The sequence below is a fragment of the Heptranchias perlo genome, chromosome 1 (assembly GCF_035084215.1).
Source record: "Heptranchias perlo isolate sHepPer1 chromosome 1, sHepPer1.hap1, whole genome shotgun sequence".
NCBI classification, from domain to species: Eukaryota; Metazoa; Chordata; class Chondrichthyes; order Hexanchiformes; family Hexanchidae; genus Heptranchias; species Heptranchias perlo.
In genome coordinates, this window is record NC_090325.1 from 27,057,316 (window position 1) to 27,076,100 (window position 18,785).

At 50.7% G+C, this 18,785-nt stretch overlaps 1 protein-coding gene across 1 annotated transcript in view; it reads right to left on the bottom strand.

The window, feature by feature from the left end:
- The window catches only part of LOC137320817 (uncharacterized), a 47,195-nt gene that overhangs the window by 15,266 nt on the left and 13,144 nt on the right, over window positions 1-18,785 (bottom strand). Inside the window, exons 2-4 of the mRNA XM_067982694.1 lie at window positions 16,048-16,392; window positions 10,005-10,124; window positions 9,895-9,919 (exon numbers count right to left, since the gene is read on the bottom strand). Of these exons, the coding sequence (XP_067838795.1) occupies window positions 9,895-9,919; window positions 10,005-10,124; window positions 16,048-16,392 (490 nt within the window). The remainder of the gene's footprint in view (window positions 1-9,894; window positions 9,920-10,004; window positions 10,125-16,047; window positions 16,393-18,785) is intronic.

The window sequence follows — 18,785 nt, forward strand, 5'->3', positions numbered from 1 at the left end:
GGCCAATGAAAGGAGTGGGGAGAGTGGACCCGAGGGGCCAATGAAAGGAGCGGGGAGAGCGGACCCGAGGGGCCAATGAAAGGAGCGGGGAGAGCGGACCCGAGGGGCCAATGGGAGAACGGACCCGAGGGGCCAATGAAAGGAGCCGGGGGAGAGCGGACCCGAGGGGCCAATGAAAGGAGCGGGGAGAGCGGGCCCGAGGGGCCAATGAAAGGAGCGGGGAGAGCGGACCCGAGGGGCCAATGAAAGGAGCGGGGAGAGTGGACCCGAGGGGCCAATGAAAGGAGCGGGGAGAGCGGACCCGAGGGGCCAATGAAAGGAGCCGGAAGGAGCGGACCCGAGGGGCCAATGAAAGGAGCGGGGAGAGCGGACCCGAGGGGCCAATGAAAGGAGCCGGGGAGAGCGGGCCCGAGGGGCCAATGAAAGGAGCCGGGGAGAGCGGACCCGACGGGCCAATGAAAGGAGCCCGGGAGAGCGGGCCCGAGGGGCCAATGAAAGGAGCCGGGGAGAGCGGACCCGAGGGGCCAATGGGAGAACGGACCCGAGGGGCCAATGGGAGAACGGACCCGAGGGGCCAATGAAAGGAGCCGGGGGAGAGCGGGCCCGAGGGGCCAATGAAAGGAGCCGGGGGAGAGCGGGCCCGAGGGGCCAATGAAAGGAGCCGGGGAGAGCGGGCCTGAGGAGCCAATGAAAGGAGCCGGGGGAGAGCGGGCCTGAGGGGCCAATGAAAGGAGCAGACCCGAGGGGCCAATGAAAGGAGCAGACCCGAGGGGCCAATGAAAGGAGCCGGGGAGAGCAGACCCGAGGGGCCAATGAAAGGAGCGGGGAGAGCAGACCCGAGGGGCCAATGAAAGGAGCGGGGAGAGCGGACCCGAGGGGCCAATGAAAGGAGCGGGGAGAGCGGGCCCGAGGGGCCAATGAAAGGAGCCGGGGGAGAGCGGGCCCGTGGGGCCAATGAAAGGAGCGGGGAGAGCGGACCCGAGGGGCCAATGAAAGTAGCCGGGAGAGCGGACCCGAGGGGCCAATGAAAGGAGCGGGGAGAGCGGGCCCGAGGGGCCAATGAAAGGAGCCGGGGAGAGCGGACCCGAGGGGCCAATGAAAGGAGCGGGGAGAGCGGACCCGAGGGGCCAATGAAAGGAGCCGGGGAGAGCGGACCCGAGGGGCCAATGAAAGGAGCGGGGAGAGCGGACCCGAGGGGCCAATGAAAGGAGCGGGGAGAGCGGACCCGAGGGGCCAATGAAAGGAGCGGACCCGAGGGGCCAATGAAAGGAGCCGGGGAGAGCGGACCCGAGGGGCCAATGAAAGGAGCGGGGAGAGCGGACCCGAGGGGCCAATGAAAGGAGCGGGGAGAGTGGACCCGAGGGGCCAATGAAAGGAGCCGGGGGAGAGTGGACCCGAGGGGCCAATGAAAGGAGCCGGGGGAGAGCAGGCCCGAGGGGCCAATGAAAGGAGCCGTGGAGAGCGGGCCCGAGGGGCCAATGAAAGGAGTGGGGGGAGAGCGGGCCCGAGGGGCCAATGAAAGGAGCGGACCCGAGGGGCCAATGAAAGGAGCCGGGGGAGAGTGGTCCCGAGGGGCCAATGAAAGGAGCGGACCCGAGGGGCCAATGAAAGGAGCGGGGAGAGAGGACCCGAGGGGCCAATGAAAGGAGCGGACCCGAGGGGCCAATGAAAGGAGCGGGGGGAGAGGACCGAGGGGCCAATGAAAGGAGCGAGGAGAGAGGACCCGAGGGGCCAATGAAAGGAGCGGGGGAGAGCGGGCCCGAGGGGCCAATGAAAGGAGCCGGGGGAGAGCGGACCCGAGGGGCCAATGAAAGGAGCGGACCCGAGGGGCCAATGAAAGGAGCCGGGGAGAGCGGACCCGAGGGGCCAATGAAAGGAGCGGGGAGAGCGGACCCGAGGGGCCAATGAAAGGAGCGGGGAGAGCGGACCCGAGGGGCCAATGAAAGGAGCGGGGAGAGCGGACCCGAGGGGCCAATGAAAGGAGCGGGGAGAGCGGGCCCGAGGGGCCAATGAAAGGAGCCGGGGAGAGCGGGCCCGAGGGGCCAATGAAAGGAGCGGACCCAAGGGCCAATGAAAGGAGCCGGGGAGAGCGGGCCCGAGGGGCCAATGAAAGGAGCGGGGAGAGCGGGCCCGAGGGGCCAATGAAAGGAGCCGGGGAGAGCGGGCCCGAGGGGCCAATGAAAGGAGCGGACCCAAGGGCCAATGAAAGGAGCCGGGGAGAGCGGGCCCGAGGGGCCAATGAAAGGAGCGTGGAGAGCGGACCCGAGGGGCCAATGAAAGGAGCGGGGGAGAGCGGGCCAATGAAAGGAGCGGGGGGAGAGGACCGAGGGGCCAATGAAAGGAGCGAGGAGAGAGGACCCGAGGGGCCAATGAAAGGAGCGTGGAGAGCGGACCCGAGGGGCCAATGAAAGGAGCCGGTGGAGAGCGGGCCCGAGGGGCCAATGAAAGGAGCGGACCCAAGGGGCCAATGAAAGGAGCGTGGAGAGCGGACCCGAGGGGCCAATGAAAGGAGCCGGTGGAGAGCGGGCCCGAGGGGCCAATGAAAGGAGCGGGGAGAGCAGACCCGAGGGGCCAATGAAAGGAGCGGACCCAAGGGGCCAATGAAAGGAGCGTGGAGAGCGGGCCCGAGGGACCAATGAAAGGAGCCGGGGGAGAGCGGGCCCGAGGGGCCAATGAAAGGAGCGGACCCGAGGGGCCAATGAAAGGAGCCGGGGGAGAGCGGACCCGAGGGGCCAATGAAAGGAGCCGGGGAGAGCGGGCCCGAGGGGCCAATGAAAGGAGCGGACCCGAGGGGCCAATGAAAGGAGCGTGGAGAGCGGGCCCGAGGGGCCAATGAAAGGAGCGGGGAGAGCGGACCCGAGGGGCCAATGAAAGGAGCGGGGAGAGCGGACCCGAGGGGCCAATGAAAGGAGCGGGGAGAGCGGGCCCGAGGGGCCAATGAAAGGAGCGGGGAGAGCGGGCCCGAGGGGCCAATGAAAGGAGCGGGGAGAGCGGGCCCGAGGGGCCAATGAAAGGAGCCGGGGAGAGCGGACCCGAGGGGCCAATGAAAGGAGCGGGGAGAGCGGACCCGAGGGGCCAATGAAAGGAGCCGGGGGAGAGCGGACCCGAGGGGCCAATGAAAGGAGCGGGGAGAGCGGACCCGAGGGGCCAATGAAAGGAGCGGGGAGAGCGGACCCGAGGGGCCAATGAAAGGAGCGGGGAGAGCGGACCCGAGGGGCCAATGAAAGGAGCCGGGGAGAGCGGACCCGAGGGGCCAATGAAAGGAGCCGGGAGAGCGGGCCCGAGGGGCCAATGAAAGGAGCCGGGGAGAGCGGGCCTGAGGAGCCAATGAAAGGAGCCGGGGGAGAGCGGGCCTGAGGGGCCAATGAAAGGAGCAGACCCGAGGGGCCAATGAAAGGAGCAGACCCGAGGGGCCAATGAAAGGAGCCGGGGAGAGCAGACCCGAGGGGCCAATGAAAGGAGCGGGGAGAGCAGACCCGAGGGGCCAATGAAAGGAGCGGGGAGAGCGGACCCGAGGGGCCAATGAAAGGAGCGGGGAGAGCGGGCCCGAGGGGCCAATGAAAGGAGCCGGGGGAGAGCGGGCCCGTGGGGCCAATGAAAGGAGCGGGGAGAGCGGACCCGAGGGGCCAATGAAAGTAGCCGGGAGAGCGGACCCGAGGGGCCAATGAAAGGAGCGGGGAGAGCGGGCCCGAGGGGCCAATGAAAGGAGCCGGGGAGAGCGGACCCGAGGGGCCAATGAAAGGAGCGGGGAGAGCGGACCCGAGGGGCCAATGAAAGGAGCGGGGAGAGCGGGCCCGAGGGGCCAATGAAAGGAGCGGGGAGAGTGGACCCGAGGGGCCAATGAAAGGAGCCGGGGGAGAGTGGACCCGAGGGGCCAATGAAAGGAGCCGGGGGAGAGCAGGCCCGAGGGGCCAATGAAAGGAGCCGTGGAGAGCGGGCCCGAGGGGCCAATGAAAGGAGTGGGGGGAGAGCGGGCCCGAGGGGCCAATGAAAGGAGCGGACCCGAGGGGCCAATGAAAGGAGCCGGGGGAGAGTGGTCCCGAGGGGCCAATGAAAGGAGCGGACCCGAGGGGCCAATGAAAGGAGCGGGGAGAGAGGACCCGAGGGGCCAATGAAAGGAGCGGACCCGAGGGGCCAATGAAAGGAGCGGGGGGAGAGGACCGAGGGGCCAATGAAAGGAGCGAGGAGAGAGGACCCGAGGGGCCAATGAAAGGAGCGGGGGAGAGCGGGCCCGAGGGGCCAATGAAAGGAGCCGGGGGAGAGCGGGCCCGAGGGGCCAATGAAAGGAGCCGGGGGAGAGCGGACCCGAGGGGCCAATGAAAGGAGCGGACCCGAGGGGCCAATGAAAGGAGCCGGGGAGAGCGGACCCGAGGGGCCAATGAAAGGAGCGGGGAGAGCGGACCCGAGGGGCCAATGAAAGGAGCGGGGAGAGCGGACCCGAGGGGCCAATGAAAGGAGCCGGTGGAGAGCGGGCCCGAGGGGCCAATGAAAGGAGCGGACCCAAGGGGCCAATGAAAGGAGCGTGGAGAGCGGACCCGAGGGGCCAATGAAAGGAGCGGGGAGAGCAGACCCGAGGGGCCAATGAAAGGAGCGGACCCAAGGGGCCAATGAAAGGAGCGTGGAGAGCGGGCCCGAGGGGCCAATGAAAGGAGCCGGGGGAGAGCGGGCCCGAGGGGCCAATGAAAGGAGCGGACCCGAGGGGCCAATGAAAGGAGCGTGGAGAGCGGGCCCGAGGGGCCAATGAAAGGAGCGGGGAGAGCGGACCCGAGGGGCCAATGAAAGGAGCGGGGAGAGCGGACCCGAGGGGCCAATGAAAGGAGCGGGGAGAGCGGGCCCGAGGGGCCAATGAAAGGAGCGGGGAGAGCGGGCCCGAGGGGCCAATGAAAGGAGCGGGGAGAGCGGGCCCGAGGGGCCAATGAAAGGAGCCGGGGGAGAGCGGACCCGAGGGGCCAATGAAAGGAGCGGGGAGAGCGGGCCCGAGGGGCCAATGAAAGGAGCGGGGAGAGCGGGCCCGAGGGGCCAATGAAAGGAGCCGGGGAGAGCGGACCCGAGGGGCCAATGAAAGGAGCGGGGAGAGCGGACCCGAGGGGCCAATGAAAGGAGCGGGGAGAGCGGACCCGAGGGGCCAATGAAAGGAGCGGGGAGAGCGGGCCCGAGGGGCCAATGAAAGGAGCGGGGAGAGCGGACCCGAGGGGCCAATGAAAGGAGCGGGGAGAGCGGACCCGAGGGGCCAATGAAAGGAGCCGGGGAGAGCGGACCCGAGGGGCCAATGAAAGGAGCGGGGAGAGCGGGCCCGAGGGGCCAATGAAAGGAGCCGGGAGAGCGGGCCTGAACGGAGAAATGTAAGAAAAATGAAGAAAAAGACAAAAAGAGAAGTCACAGAGGAGCGCAGAGGATAAGTCAATGGAAGTATTTAATTTATTGATAAGTGATTTTAGTGGTTATTGTGTTTAGTGGTTAGTGTCTTTAGTGGTGGTTAGTGTTTTTAGTGGTTAGTCTGTTAATGTTAGTTCAAAAATCTTAGAACTAAACAGTTTAAAAAGACGGGAAACTATAAATTAATTAATTTAAAGAAAACTAAAAATAAACCAAGTCAATTAATTACATAAAAACTTTGATTAATTAAATAAATAAAACAAGGTTAGATAGAGAAGGCAGGGCAGGTGGTGTGTCATAACTGCAGTATGTGGGAGTTGGTGGAGAGCAGTGAGATCCCAGGCAATCACATCCACAGTAAGTGTCTGCAACTCGAGGAAGTTCGTCTCAGAGTTGTTGAGCTGGAGTCCGAGCTGCAGACATTGCAATGCATCAGGGAGGGGGAAGAGTTACCTGGACATTTGATCCAGGAGGTAGTCACACCCATTAGGTTAGATAGTAGTTTAGATTTGGTCAGTGGTCAGGGACAGCAGGATGTGACTGCGAGTCCTAAATCGGGGCTACCACAGCTTTTAAGCCTATATTGAAACCCAACAGGGCAAAATTCCTGTAATTGTCACAGGCAGTTATCATAAAATCCAATGCTTAAGTCTTATCTTAATGAAAGTCTTTATGACCTGTAAACGTGGGGTTTTATGCATTTTCACGAGGCCACCGTTTTAAATAATGAATGCAGTTTTTACATCAATGCAACCAAAGTGATGGATTTTATGGCAATTTGGTTGCTTAGGCTCCATTTACAAGTGGCAACTATTTGATCATCAACTGAACGTGAAGAATGAGAGGATAGGTAAAATGGTGACAGCAGTGAACATTCTGGTCCTCTGGGGATTGTTGTAAAAGGGATAGGCACAACCAAACCCAAAGTCTGTGAACTGATACAAATGTAAGGAATCTTACAACACCAGGTTATAGTCCAACAGTTTTATTTGAAAATCACAAGCTTTCGGAGGCTTTCTCCTTCGTCAGGTGAGTGTCGGATTCCTTGAAAATTACAGCATATATAGTCATAGAACAATGCCTGGTGATTACAGATAATCTTTCCAACTGCCCGTTATCAAGGCCATCAAATGAATTGAATAGTGTTCAGACAGAGACACATTAGATACCAGACGACTGAATATACAAACGGCCAGAACCAAAGACAGAGAGGGAGAGAGAGAAACATCCGAAAGGAAGAGAAAGAGACAGAATGACCCGTTGTATTAAAAACAGATAACTTTTGTTCGCTGGTGGGGTTACGTGTTAGTGTGACATGAACCCAAGATCCCGGTTGAGGCTGTCCTCATGGGTGCGGAACTTGGCTATCAATTTCTGCTCGACGATTTTGCGTTGTCGTGTGTCTCGAAGGTCGCCTTGGAGAACGCTTACCCGAAGATCGGTGGCTGAATGTCCTTGACTGCTGAAGTGTTCCCCGACTGAGAGGGAACCCTCCTGTCTGGCGATTGTTGCGCGGTGTCCGTTCATCCGTTGTCGTAGTGTCTGCATGGTCTCGCCAATGTACCATGCTCCGGGGCATCCTTTCCTGCAACGTATGAGGTAGACAAAGTTGGCCGAGTCACAGGAGTATGAACCATGTACCTGGTGGGTGGTGTCCTCTCGTGTGATGGTGGTATCTGTGTCGATGATCTGGCATGTCTTGCAGAGGTTACCGTGGCAGGGTTGTGTGGTGTCGTGGACGCTGTTCTCCTGAAAGCTGGGTAATTTGCTGCGAACGATGGTCTGTTTGAGGTTGGGTGGCTGTTTGAAGGTGAATGTAAGGAATCTTACAACACCGGGTTATAGTCCAACAAAACAGTTGGACTATAACCTAGTGTTGTAAGATTCCTTACATTTGTCAACCCCAGTCCATCACCGGCATCTCCACATCATGTTTGAAGGCGAGTAGTGGAGGCGTGGGGATGGCCTTAGCGAGGTGTTCGTCGTCATCGATGACATGTTGAAGGCTGCGGAGAACATGGCGCAGTTTCTCCGCTCCGGGGAAGTACTGGACGACGAAGGGTTGCGTCCCGTGTTTGTCTTCTGAGGAGGTCTATGTGATTTTTCCCTGTGGCCCGTCGGAACTGTTGATCGACGAGTTGAGTGTCATATCCCGTTCTTACGAGGGTGTCTGTAGGTGTCCATCGCGTTCCTCCTCGTCTGAGCAGACCCTGTGTATTCGCAGGGCCTGTCCATAGGGGATGGCCTCTTTGACGTGGTTAGGGTGGAAGCTGGAAAAGTGGAGCATCGTGAGGTTGTCCGTGGGCTTGCGGTAGAGTGAGGTGCTGAGGTGCCCGTCTTTGATGGAGATTCGTGTGTCCAAGAAAGAAACCGATTCTGAGGAGTAGTCCATGGTGAGTTTGATGGTGGGATGGAACTTGTTGATGTTATCGTGTAGTCTCTTCAGTGATTCTTCGCCGTGGGTCCATAGAAAGAAAATGTCGTCAATGTATCTGGTGTATAGCGTTGGTTGGAGGTCCTGTGCAGTGAAGAAGTCCTGCTTGAACTTGTGCATGAAAATGTTGGCGTATTGGGGTGCGAATTTGGTCCCCATGGCTGTTCCGTGTGTTTGGGTAAAGAACTGGTTATCGAAGGTGAAGACATTGTGATCCAGGATGAAGCGGATGAGTTGTCGGATGGTGTCTGGAGATTGGCTGTTGTTGGTGTTGAGTACTGAGGCTGTTGCAGCGATGCCGTCATCGTGGGGGATACTGGTGTATAGTGCCGAGACGTCCATCGTGGTGAGAAGTGTTCCTGGTTCAACTGGTCCGTGGGTGCTGAGTTTTTGTAGGAAGTCTGTAGTGTCGCGACAGAAGCTGGGGGTTCCCTGTACGTTGGGTTTCAGGATGCCCTCGACGTATCCAGAGAGGTTCTCACACAGGGTTCCGTTGCCTGATACGATAGGACGTCCGGGTGTGTTGGCTTTGTGTATCTTTGGGAGGCAGTAGAAGTCTCCCACGCGGGGAGTACGTGGGATGAGAGCGCGTAGGATGCTTTGAAGGTCTGGGTCGAAGGTCTTGATCAGTTTGTTGAGCTGGTGGGTGTGTTCTTTGGTCGGATCTGCGGGTAACCGTCTGTAGTGTTCCTGGTTGTCCAGTTGTCGGTATGCTTCTTTGCAATAGTCCGTTCTGTTCTGTATGACGATGGCTCCTCCTTTGTCCGCTGGTTTGATGACGATGTTGCGGTTGGTCTTGAGAGCATCGATGGCGTTGCGTTGTGCTCGGGTGACATTCTGGACTGTCTTGTGAGTGCGGCTGATGAATCTGGCATTGACGCATATCCTGACAGCTTGAGCATACATGTCAAGCTTAGGGCAGCGACCCTCCGGAGGAGTCCAGTTTGACTCTTTCTTCTTTGGTTGCTGTTCTGGATCGTTGATTGTCTCATTGGGTTCGCTGCTGAAATCTTGGGATTTGTGGAAGAATTCCCGGAGCCTCATTCTCCTGATGAATTCCTCTGTGTCCGCCGCGAGACCGATGGGGTCCATTCTGGTGGTGGGGCAGAAATTGAGCCCTCGGCTGAGAACTTTGATTTCGTCTGGTTGAATGGTGTGGTCGGACAAATTGACGATAGACTTCCCTGTGGTTGCAACCGTGGTACCGGGGGAGGCTTGGTTGATGCTGTTGGTGATGCCGAGTTTCTCAAGCTTCCTGCTTTTGGTTTTCATGTAGGCAGCGTAGTTCCGTTGCCTCGGCTGTTTGGCGGTGTCTCGTAGCTGGTCTGCTGTGTCCTGAGTACAGGTTGAGAGTATGGACTCTACCTTGGTTTCGAGGTTGCGGCGTCTGCTGTAGAGTTGGTGTATGAGATGGTTGCGGAGTGTGCGAGAGGTACGACGGCAGAGTCTCTCAGCGTAATCTGAGTTGTATGTCGACTTGAGTGGGTTCGTGATCTGTAGTCCTTTCGGGATCTTGTCTGCTTTCTTGCAGCTCTGTAAAAACTTGATGTCTGTGTCGATATGCACAATCTTCTTGGAGATCCTCTCCACTGTGAGCTCTCTCCCTCTCTGTCTTTGGTTCTGGCCGTTTGTATATTCAGTAGTCTAGTATCTAATGTTTCTCTGTCTGAACACTATTCAATTCATTTGATGGCCTTGATAACGGGTAGTTGGAAAGATTATCTGTAATCACCAGGCATTGTTCTATGACTATATATGCTGTAATTTTCAAGGAATCCGACACTCACCTGACGAAGGAGAAAGCCTCCGAAAGCTTGTGATTTTCAAATAAAACTGTTGGACTATAACCTGGTGTTGTAAGATTCCTTACATTTGTACATCCCAGTCCATCACCGGCATCTCCACATCTGTGAAGTGAGGCAGTTCCAGGTGAGTGAACTTTGAACTTGCCCAGTTCAGCTGAGGGCTGGAATTCAATTAGGCTCTTAGCTCCATTAATTATTTATACCTCTTTTTCTATCTTTTTTTCTCTAACGTAATGAAGTTATCAGAAATAGTTTCTAACACAATTCATTCATACTTACCTCCTCCTTAAATTAGATATTATTCCTAAAACAAAGAACAATAAAAGAATATAAATACATTTTAAAATATAAGTCTACTTCTGAAAAAAAGTGGGAGAATTAATCCTCACCGTTCTGCCTTCTGTTCTTTGCTTTCCTTAAGCAGCAGCACACAGCTATGATCACAATCAGCATAGTGGGACTGATTGCTGCCAGAAGCCATATAATCATATCTGTCTTAGCTTGGGCCTCTATATTAAAAAAAAAACGCATGTTGTTAAGGGGACGTCCACCACACAAATATTTCTTTTTAATTTTAATTCATTCTTGGGACCGTGGGGCCGAAATAACTCAGTTGGGAGAGCGTTCAACTGAGGATCTAAAGGTCGCTGATTCAATCCCGGGTTTCAGCAGTTTACAGTTCTAAAGGGGGTGCGGGAACAGAGAGACCTGGGGGGTATATGTACACAAATCATTGAAGGTGGCAGGACAGGTTGAGAAAGCGGTTAAAAAAAGCATACGGGATCCTGGGCTTTATAAATAGAGGCATAGAGTACAAGAGCAAGGAAGTTATGTTGAACCTTTATAAAACACTGGTTCGGCCACAACTGGAGTATTGTGTCCTCTTCTGGGCACCGCACTTTAGGAAGGATGTGAAAGCCTTCGAGAGGGTGCAGAAGAGATTGACTAGAATGGTTTCCAGGGACGAGGGACTTCAGTTACGTGGATAGACTGGAAAAGCTGGAGTTGTTCTCCTTAGAGCAGAGAAGGTTAAGAGGAGATTTGAAAGAAGTGTTCAAAGTCATGAAGGGTTTAGATAAATTAAATAAAGAGAAACTGTTCCTATTGGTGGAAGGGTCAAGAACCAAAGGACACAAATTTAAGGTGATTGTCAAAAGACCCAAAGGCGACATGAGGAAAAACTTTTTAATGCAGTGAATAGTTATGATCTGGAATGTGCTGCCTGAAAGGGTGGTTGAAGCAGATTCAATTGTGGCTTTCAAAAAGGAATTGGATAAATACTTGAATAGAAAAAATTTTCAGGGCTACGGGGAAAGAGCGGGGGAATGGGACTAACCGGATTGCTCTTGCAAAGAGCCGACACGGACTCGACGGACCAAATGGCTTCCTTCTGTGCCGTAACCATTCTATAATTCCATGATATGGGTGTGGTTAGCAAGGCCGGCATTTATTGCCCATCCCTACTTGTCCTTGAGAAGATGGTGGTGAGCCTTCTTCTTAATCCTCTGTAGTCCTTGCTGTTAGGAATGGAGTTCCAGGATTGTTACCCAGCGACAATGAAGGAATGATGATATATGTCCAAGTCAGGACGGTGTGTGACTTGGAGAGGAACATGGAAGTGATGGTGTTCCCATGCATCTGCTGCTTGTGTCCTTCCAGGTAGTAGAAGTCATGGGTTTGGGAGGTGCTGTGAAAGAAGCCTTGGCGAGTTGCTGCAATGTATCCTGTAGATAGTACACACTGCAGCCATGGTGCACCGGTAATGGAGCGAGTTGATGTTTAAGGATATTCCCTTATTAAGTGAGAAATAGGCTGAAAAATGTTGGAGGAACCCAATCTAGCCTTCAGATTGTCTCCCATCAGCTGGATTCAGGAATCCTACACTTTCCATGGCACAGCTTTATTTTTTTTAAGCTGCAATTTATGTGCTTAACACATCTGAAGCTTGTTCTAGAGTTACCAGCCACCCTCCTGTAGCCATTTCTCACCCATGATCCTGGTCAATGAGTATGAGCAGGCTATGTAACTATGGGAGACATCACAGCACAGCCTGAATCTGTCCTCATCCAAGGTGCAAACAATTGTAAACAATTTTACAACACCAAGTTATAGTCCAGCAATTTTATTTTAAATTTAAAATAAAATTGCTGGACTATAACTTGGTGTTGTAAAATTGTTTACAATTGTCAACCCCAGTCCATCACCGGCATCTCCACAAGGTGCAAACATACACACTTTCCAGCAGAGGGCACTAGATAGCAATCTTCAGGAACCCAATGTCATCACAGCTGAAATAAGCTAACTCATCACAGACCAACTTTGTGTGTTTGTATAGCACACTTACACACTTTCTTTTTACCAACTGAGCTATTGGGGCAGCTGTGATGGGGGTTTTAAAGTTAAGTGTCTATTCCTTAAAATTTCCATACAATTCTTAACAACAGCAACTTGCAAATATATACTGTGATGCCTTTAATGTAGTAAAGCGTCCCAAGACGCTTTACTGGAGCGATTATCAGACAATATTTGACACTGAGCCACATAAGGAGATATTAGGACAGGTGACCAAAAGTGTGGTCAGAGGTAGGTTTTAAGGAGTGCCTTAAAGGAGGAGAGAGAGGAGAAGAGATTTGGGAGATAATTCCAGAGCTTAGGGCCTAGTCAGCTGATGGTACGGCTGCCAATAATGGAGCGATTAAAATCGAGGAATGCACAAAAGGCCAGAGTTCTCAGTGAGTTGTAGCTCTGGAGGAGGTTACAGAGATAAGAAGGGGTGAGACCCCGGAGGGATTTGAACACAAGGTTGAGAATTTTAAATTTGAAGCGTTGCCAGTCAGTGTAGGTCAGTGAGCACGGGGTGATGGGTGAACGGAACTTGGTGTGAGTTAGGATACGGGCAGCAGAGTTTTGGATGAGCTCAAGTTTACGGAGGGTAGAAGATGGGAGGCAGGCCTGGAGAACATTGGAATAGTTGAGTCTGGAGGTAACAAAAGCTTGGATGAGGGTTTCAGCAGCAGATGGGCTGAGGTGGGGGTGGAGACAGGTGATGTCTCCTGTTCCAGTTTCAAAGGGGGCAGTAGCAACATGGATACAGAATTGGCTAAGGGACAGGAAACAGAGAGTAGTGGTGAACGGTTGTTTTTCAGACTGGAGGGAGGTGTACAGTGGTGTTCCCCAGGGGTCAGTGCTGGGACCACTGCTTTTCTTGATATATATTAATGACTTGGACTTGGGTGTACAGGGCACAATTTCAAAATTTGCAGATGACACAAAACTTGGAAGGGTAGTAAACAGTGAGGAGGATAGTGATAGACTTCAAGAGGAGATAGACAGGCTGGTGGCATGGGCGGACATGTGGCAGATAAAATTTAATGCTGAAAAATGCGAAGTGATACATTTCGGTAGGAAGAATGAAGAGAGGCAATATAAACTAGAGGGCACAACTCTAAAAGGGGTACAGGAACAGAGAGATCTGGGGGTTTATGTGCACCAGTCGTTGAAGGTGGCAGGGCAAGTTGCGAAAGTGGTTAAAAAGCATATGGGATCCTGGGCTTTATAAATAGAGGCAGAGAGTACAAAAGTATGGAAGTCATGAACCTTTATGAAACACTGGTTCGGCCACAACTGGAGTATTGTATCCAGTTCTGGGCACCGCATTTTAGGAAAGACGTGAAGGCCTTAGAGAGGGTGCAGAAGAGATTTACTAGAATGATTCCAGGAATGAGGGACTTTAGTTATGTGGATAGACTGGAGAAGCTGGGGTTGTTCTCCTTGGAACAGAGACAGTTGCGAGGTGATTTAACAGAGGTATTCAAAATCATGAAGGGTCTAGACAGAGAGAGAAACTGTTCCCGTTGGCGGAAGGGTCAAGAACCTTGACCCTTCTGCCAACGGGCACATAGATTTAAGGTGATTGGCAAATGAACCAAAGGTGACATGAGGAAAAACTTTTTCACACAGCGAGTGGTTAGGATCTGGAATGCACTGCCCGAGGGGGTGGTGGAGGCAGATTCAATCATGGCCTTCAAAAGTGAACTGGATAAGTACTTGAAAGGAAAAAATTTGCAGTGCTATGGGGAAAGGGCGGGGGAGTGGGACAAGTTGGATTGCTCTTGCATAGAGCCGGCGCGGACTCGATGGGCCGAATGGCCTCCCTCTGTGCTGTAACGAGAAAAGAAATGTTACGGAGATGGAAGTAGATGGTCTTGGTGATGGAAAGATGTTAGAATAGAAGGTCTTTGTCCATAACATAAGAAAATATGGAACAAGACCATTGGGGCCACTAAGCCTGTTTCTTCCACAGACCATATACAACTTGCCTGGTCTTCACACCTCACTTAACCTCCATTATGATCAAAGGGGCAACATTGAGAATGTTCAAGGTTAAGCTACATGTCCCACACCCTTGGGTATTCAGGCTTCGAACTACATAATCAAGTCATATGTGATTGCCCATGCCAGCTTGAGTATTGTCCAGCATACCAAAGCTTGTCATGCCCACTTAAGCATGGTGATAACTGTGCGAACAGATCCTAGCTTTTCAGATGGGTTTTCAGAGCTGAGTGTTAGAATAATAGCTGGGAGTCAGATGATGCTGAATGGTGGACAATTGCGAGTTGGAATGGGGGCAGTGAAATATGAAGACATTAAACCAAGAGAGAAAGGGAAAGCGATCTTGAATGATGCAATATGAAGATCTGTGGAATCAGTGAGGGTTGGTGAGGTGGTATTGACAATAGTTAATGGGAGACTATATTGAAATCTATAAAGAACAGGCTTATGATTTCATTACCCACAGCTTCTGTACAGTGGCAGGCATGTTAGTGTCCACTGTCAGAGTACTGGCATTGCTATATATGGAGCAGTGACCAGGCTTTTAACAATAGTAAGAGGATTGTACTAGTCCAGATGAAGTTCTGGTATTGTTGTGTGACAAATGTACTGACCTAGACAAACTGAAATGGCTTGCAAGATGGAAAAACTGGAGTTTTAGAAGAATTTTTTTACTAAAGGTATTACACTGCCTCACAAGTAGAAATATTTAATTTACTTCATGGTCGACTGAGGTATTTTGTTTCTAACATTTCTAATAGATATACACCTAAAAAAAGAATACTTAAATTAGCTCTTTCTCGCCCCTTCCTTCTCTATTATGATGTGTCTTGTTGACAAATTCAGCAAACAAGCAGTATGTCTGCCAGTATTTTAGGGTGTACGGTATTTGAAAAAACATTTATCTGATTGGTCCACCAATGAATTGCTCACTAGGTAAGGGAACTGTGTGCAGTGGTGCTGAGGCAAAGGAGGAGCAAGGTTCAATTCTCAGTCTGCTGAGTGTGTCATTCCCAGCAGTCCCTGGTTACAATTCCTGATCACAATCCAGTGGCTCTGATGGAAGTACAAAGATATGGATGCCAGGTGAAGATAGAATATGGCTTTCCTGTGATGCCCATGTGGTGAAATAACCTACTAACACGAGGCATGAATTTGTGGGGGTTTGTCCCGATCTCCTGCCATAACTTTAATGGGAGATTGGGGGCACCCAAGAGAAATTAAAGAAATTGCCGTTTCCCTGGGGATTCCGCCAATCCCCAACCGAAGCCGCAGCAGGAGATCAGGAGAACTCTTGCAGAGGTTCAGAGCTTCAGTGGCTGGGCTTACATATGTGAGCAGCTGCATGAGGTATAGGAGGGCAACTGCCATGTGGAACTGTATTCCAACATGGGTCAACACCTTCAGGAGCGAAATAAGAAGTTAAAAACAAAGGCGGCGGGGGGGGCGGGGGGAGGCGGGAAGTATTCTTTGTTTAGAATTGCCTGGTATAGTAATGCCAGCTGAAAAAGGATTATTTATTATGCTTACTTTTTTTTAAAAGAGTATCTGCAGCACAGTATGTTGCCTTGGCTTTGTTTTTTTTAATCCAACTGGAATCCGCCCTCCATTAGAACCCTGGAATGGCAATCAAGACCTACCTGGCTGGGAGATATGCAGGTAGACCCCCACTATACTTATATATCAAAAGTAAAATACTGCGGATGCTGGAAATGTGAAATAAAGACAGAAAATGCTGGAAAAGCCCAGCAAGTCAGGCAGCATCTGTGGAGAAAGAAACAGGGTTAATGTTTCAGATTGATGACCTTGGGCTTCTTTCAGCTTCAATCCTAGTTACTTCAACATCGTTCATGGGGAACCTGTGTTGATGCATATTTTTCTTCCTACATGTAGCGTTTTGCAGGTTTCTGCAGTAAATTTCATCTCCCTTTGTTTTGCTCATTTAATATTTTGTTCAACTCATTCTGTAGTTTCTGAGCTTCTGATTCTGAAACGTTAATTCTGTTTCTTTCTCCACAGATGCTGCCTGACACACTTAAATATCAGTTACATATGGAAAGTCGTTGAATCTGAAGGTATAAGTTCAATGAATTGCCTTACCATTTGCCTTATCAAAGACAAGTAACAATGACCCTTCTCCACTTGCTCGACGGACTGGCGGTGGTATCTCCACAAAGACCTCACAGTGATACAATCCCGAGTCATTTAGAACAGTATTAGGAATGATCAGGTTTGAGTAGTTTCCTTCGATAATGTACTCTCTTTTGTCAGGTCTATATTCTCCTTTGCCATTTTTTGTAAAAATGCTGATGTTGTCCTTTAACCAGTCCACTCTAACACTTTCACCCTGGCTGGTGTTCCATGAGCACGTCATCGTGACAGGATCTCCCTCAGAAATATTGACTGCTGGGGGGTGCTGCGTGACTTTAAAATCCTCCGTTTCACCTGTGAAGGAGAAAAAAGACAATATTTGCATACACCTGTAAGAAGTCATATAGCCAGGTGGTGAAGGATAGAATACTAGAGCCTGGTCTTCAGTTGCTTCCAGGCCTTTATTCACAGAGATTCCATTACACACCGTGCACTCCCTAGATAAGCTCCCTCCTATAAATGGATACAAGAGAGTCCCCAATTAATACCCACCTGAATACAATTAACACTAATTGATATGTCACATGTATACAATTAACAGATTCCCTTCTCTTTAAATAAAATTTAAAAAATTAAACTTTATGTATACAATACAAACAACATTTCAAAAATTAAAAACTTCCATACTCTGTACACCGTATACTATTCAAAGCATTATATTATGAGGCAACCCTTCTCCAGGACCCCTAATAATTTCTTCATACATGTACTCCTTTTAGTAAAACAATCCATGGCTTGATTCAACCCATTTAATTTTAGAGATTTCCTTTCTCTCCAGCATTTGTTTCAAGTCAGCAAGGTCAATCCGTAATTTTTTCTCACTCACATTTTTTGCAGAATGTACATTATCCCACAATGAACGATTATCTAAATAACATTCAATGGGTGTACTATCTTCAGTACTCCCATTGTACAGGATGTCACTCAAGATATTTGCCAAATAGAATCCACATCCACTGCATCTACAAGAGCCAATGTTTCAGCAGCCAGAGTACTTTTAACAACCCTTTTTATTTTCTTAGTTTCCCAAGCTAAAGGACAACATTTCTCATTCTCACCCATAAGAAATGCTATGAAACCAGCTGCACTAGAATACCCATCAGGAAGATTAGCATTTGAAGCATCGCTAAAGATAACTAGCTTCATTTTCTTCGGGTCACCGAAGGATGAGAACTCAAGTGTGCATTCATCTATATTTAATTTTCCTAATGTTTTATTTACCCTTAAAACATTCTCTACCACGAGGTGTTTCATTCAAGTACTTAACTCCAACACATCTAAACTGGCATCTGGTCTAGTCTGAGTGCACAACCAGCTCAATTGACCAATCAAGATTCAAAATTGCTCTGTCTCTTCTCTAGATATAACCTCACCTTTCTGTGATGACCGAGTACGATTAACCGAGATGGGAGTAACACTCTCTAAATAGGACTGTTGATTTAAAGTTATACCAGACCCACTCTGCTTAATATCTAAACCAATATATTCAAAAGCTCCACAGGCCTGACTCCCAATTTTAAATTCTACTCTAATCTTATTAATGACGCATTTCTCAAATTCCACAATACTACCCCATAAGAAATCATCAACATGCATCATGAAGATGTCTGAAAGTTTTCCATTATGGTACCAATAAAACATTGTGGGATCTGCTTTTAGTTGAACACAACCTATTTTCAGCAAAACAGATCTCACCGAAAAATACCATACCCTGGAAGCGTCAGTCAGCCCATAGATGTATTTGTTTAGTTTCCATAGTTTTCCTTCCCCATTTGCTGCCTCTTTAGGCAGTTTCAGAAACACTTCTCTCTGAAAAGTATCATCCTGCAGAAATGCGGCTTTTATGTCAATTGACCGACTCTCCCATGAAAATGTTGCCAAAAGAGCCAAAAAGATTTTTAAGATTACCTTTCCAGCAGTGGGAGAATCCACTCGAACATCTATATCACCCAGTTTCTCTTCAAAACCCCTTAGCTATGAACCTCGCTTTAGCCTTATATGTCCCATCTGCAAGGACTTTTTCAGTACAAACCCATCCATGCGACAAAGCTGGTTGATCCTTATCTGTTACCCCAGAGTAAACTCCAAATTCTTTCCAACTTTCTAACTCCCTTTGTTTTGCCTCTCTTACTCGTTTATCCTCAAGCTTATTGGCAGCCACCAAAACTTCACGATCATGAGGACTTCTGCTTCTAGTTCTGTTACGTGACTGTTCTATGGTCTTTGTTTCATTGTCTGACCTAGTCAAGCGATGTCTTCTACTTCCACTTCTATGCCTGTAGGGACTAATACTGTGAGATCTCCCTCTTTCATCACTAGTTCGCGATCGCTTTCTGACGTGAGATTCACTTCTGGACTCCCTATCACTACTTGTACTCTACTTTCATACTCTCCACTCTTTCACCCCATTCTGCCAGTCCATGGACCTCGCTTCTTGGCCATCATCCTGAACATTCAACCAATATTTAAACTACCAGTAGCTTTGCCTGCACGTCCCAAAATTGATGCATCCTTCCATTCATTAGTCCCTTCTGGAACATATGTCACCCGTCTACCCACTTTGGGTAATTGTTCTCTGGATGTGATAGCTCTGTCATGTGTTTCCTGATCACTGACATTATCATTGTTCAGTCCTTGATCTATCTCAGTCTGTTTCTCAGGAACCTCATCAAAAAAATCATGAACAT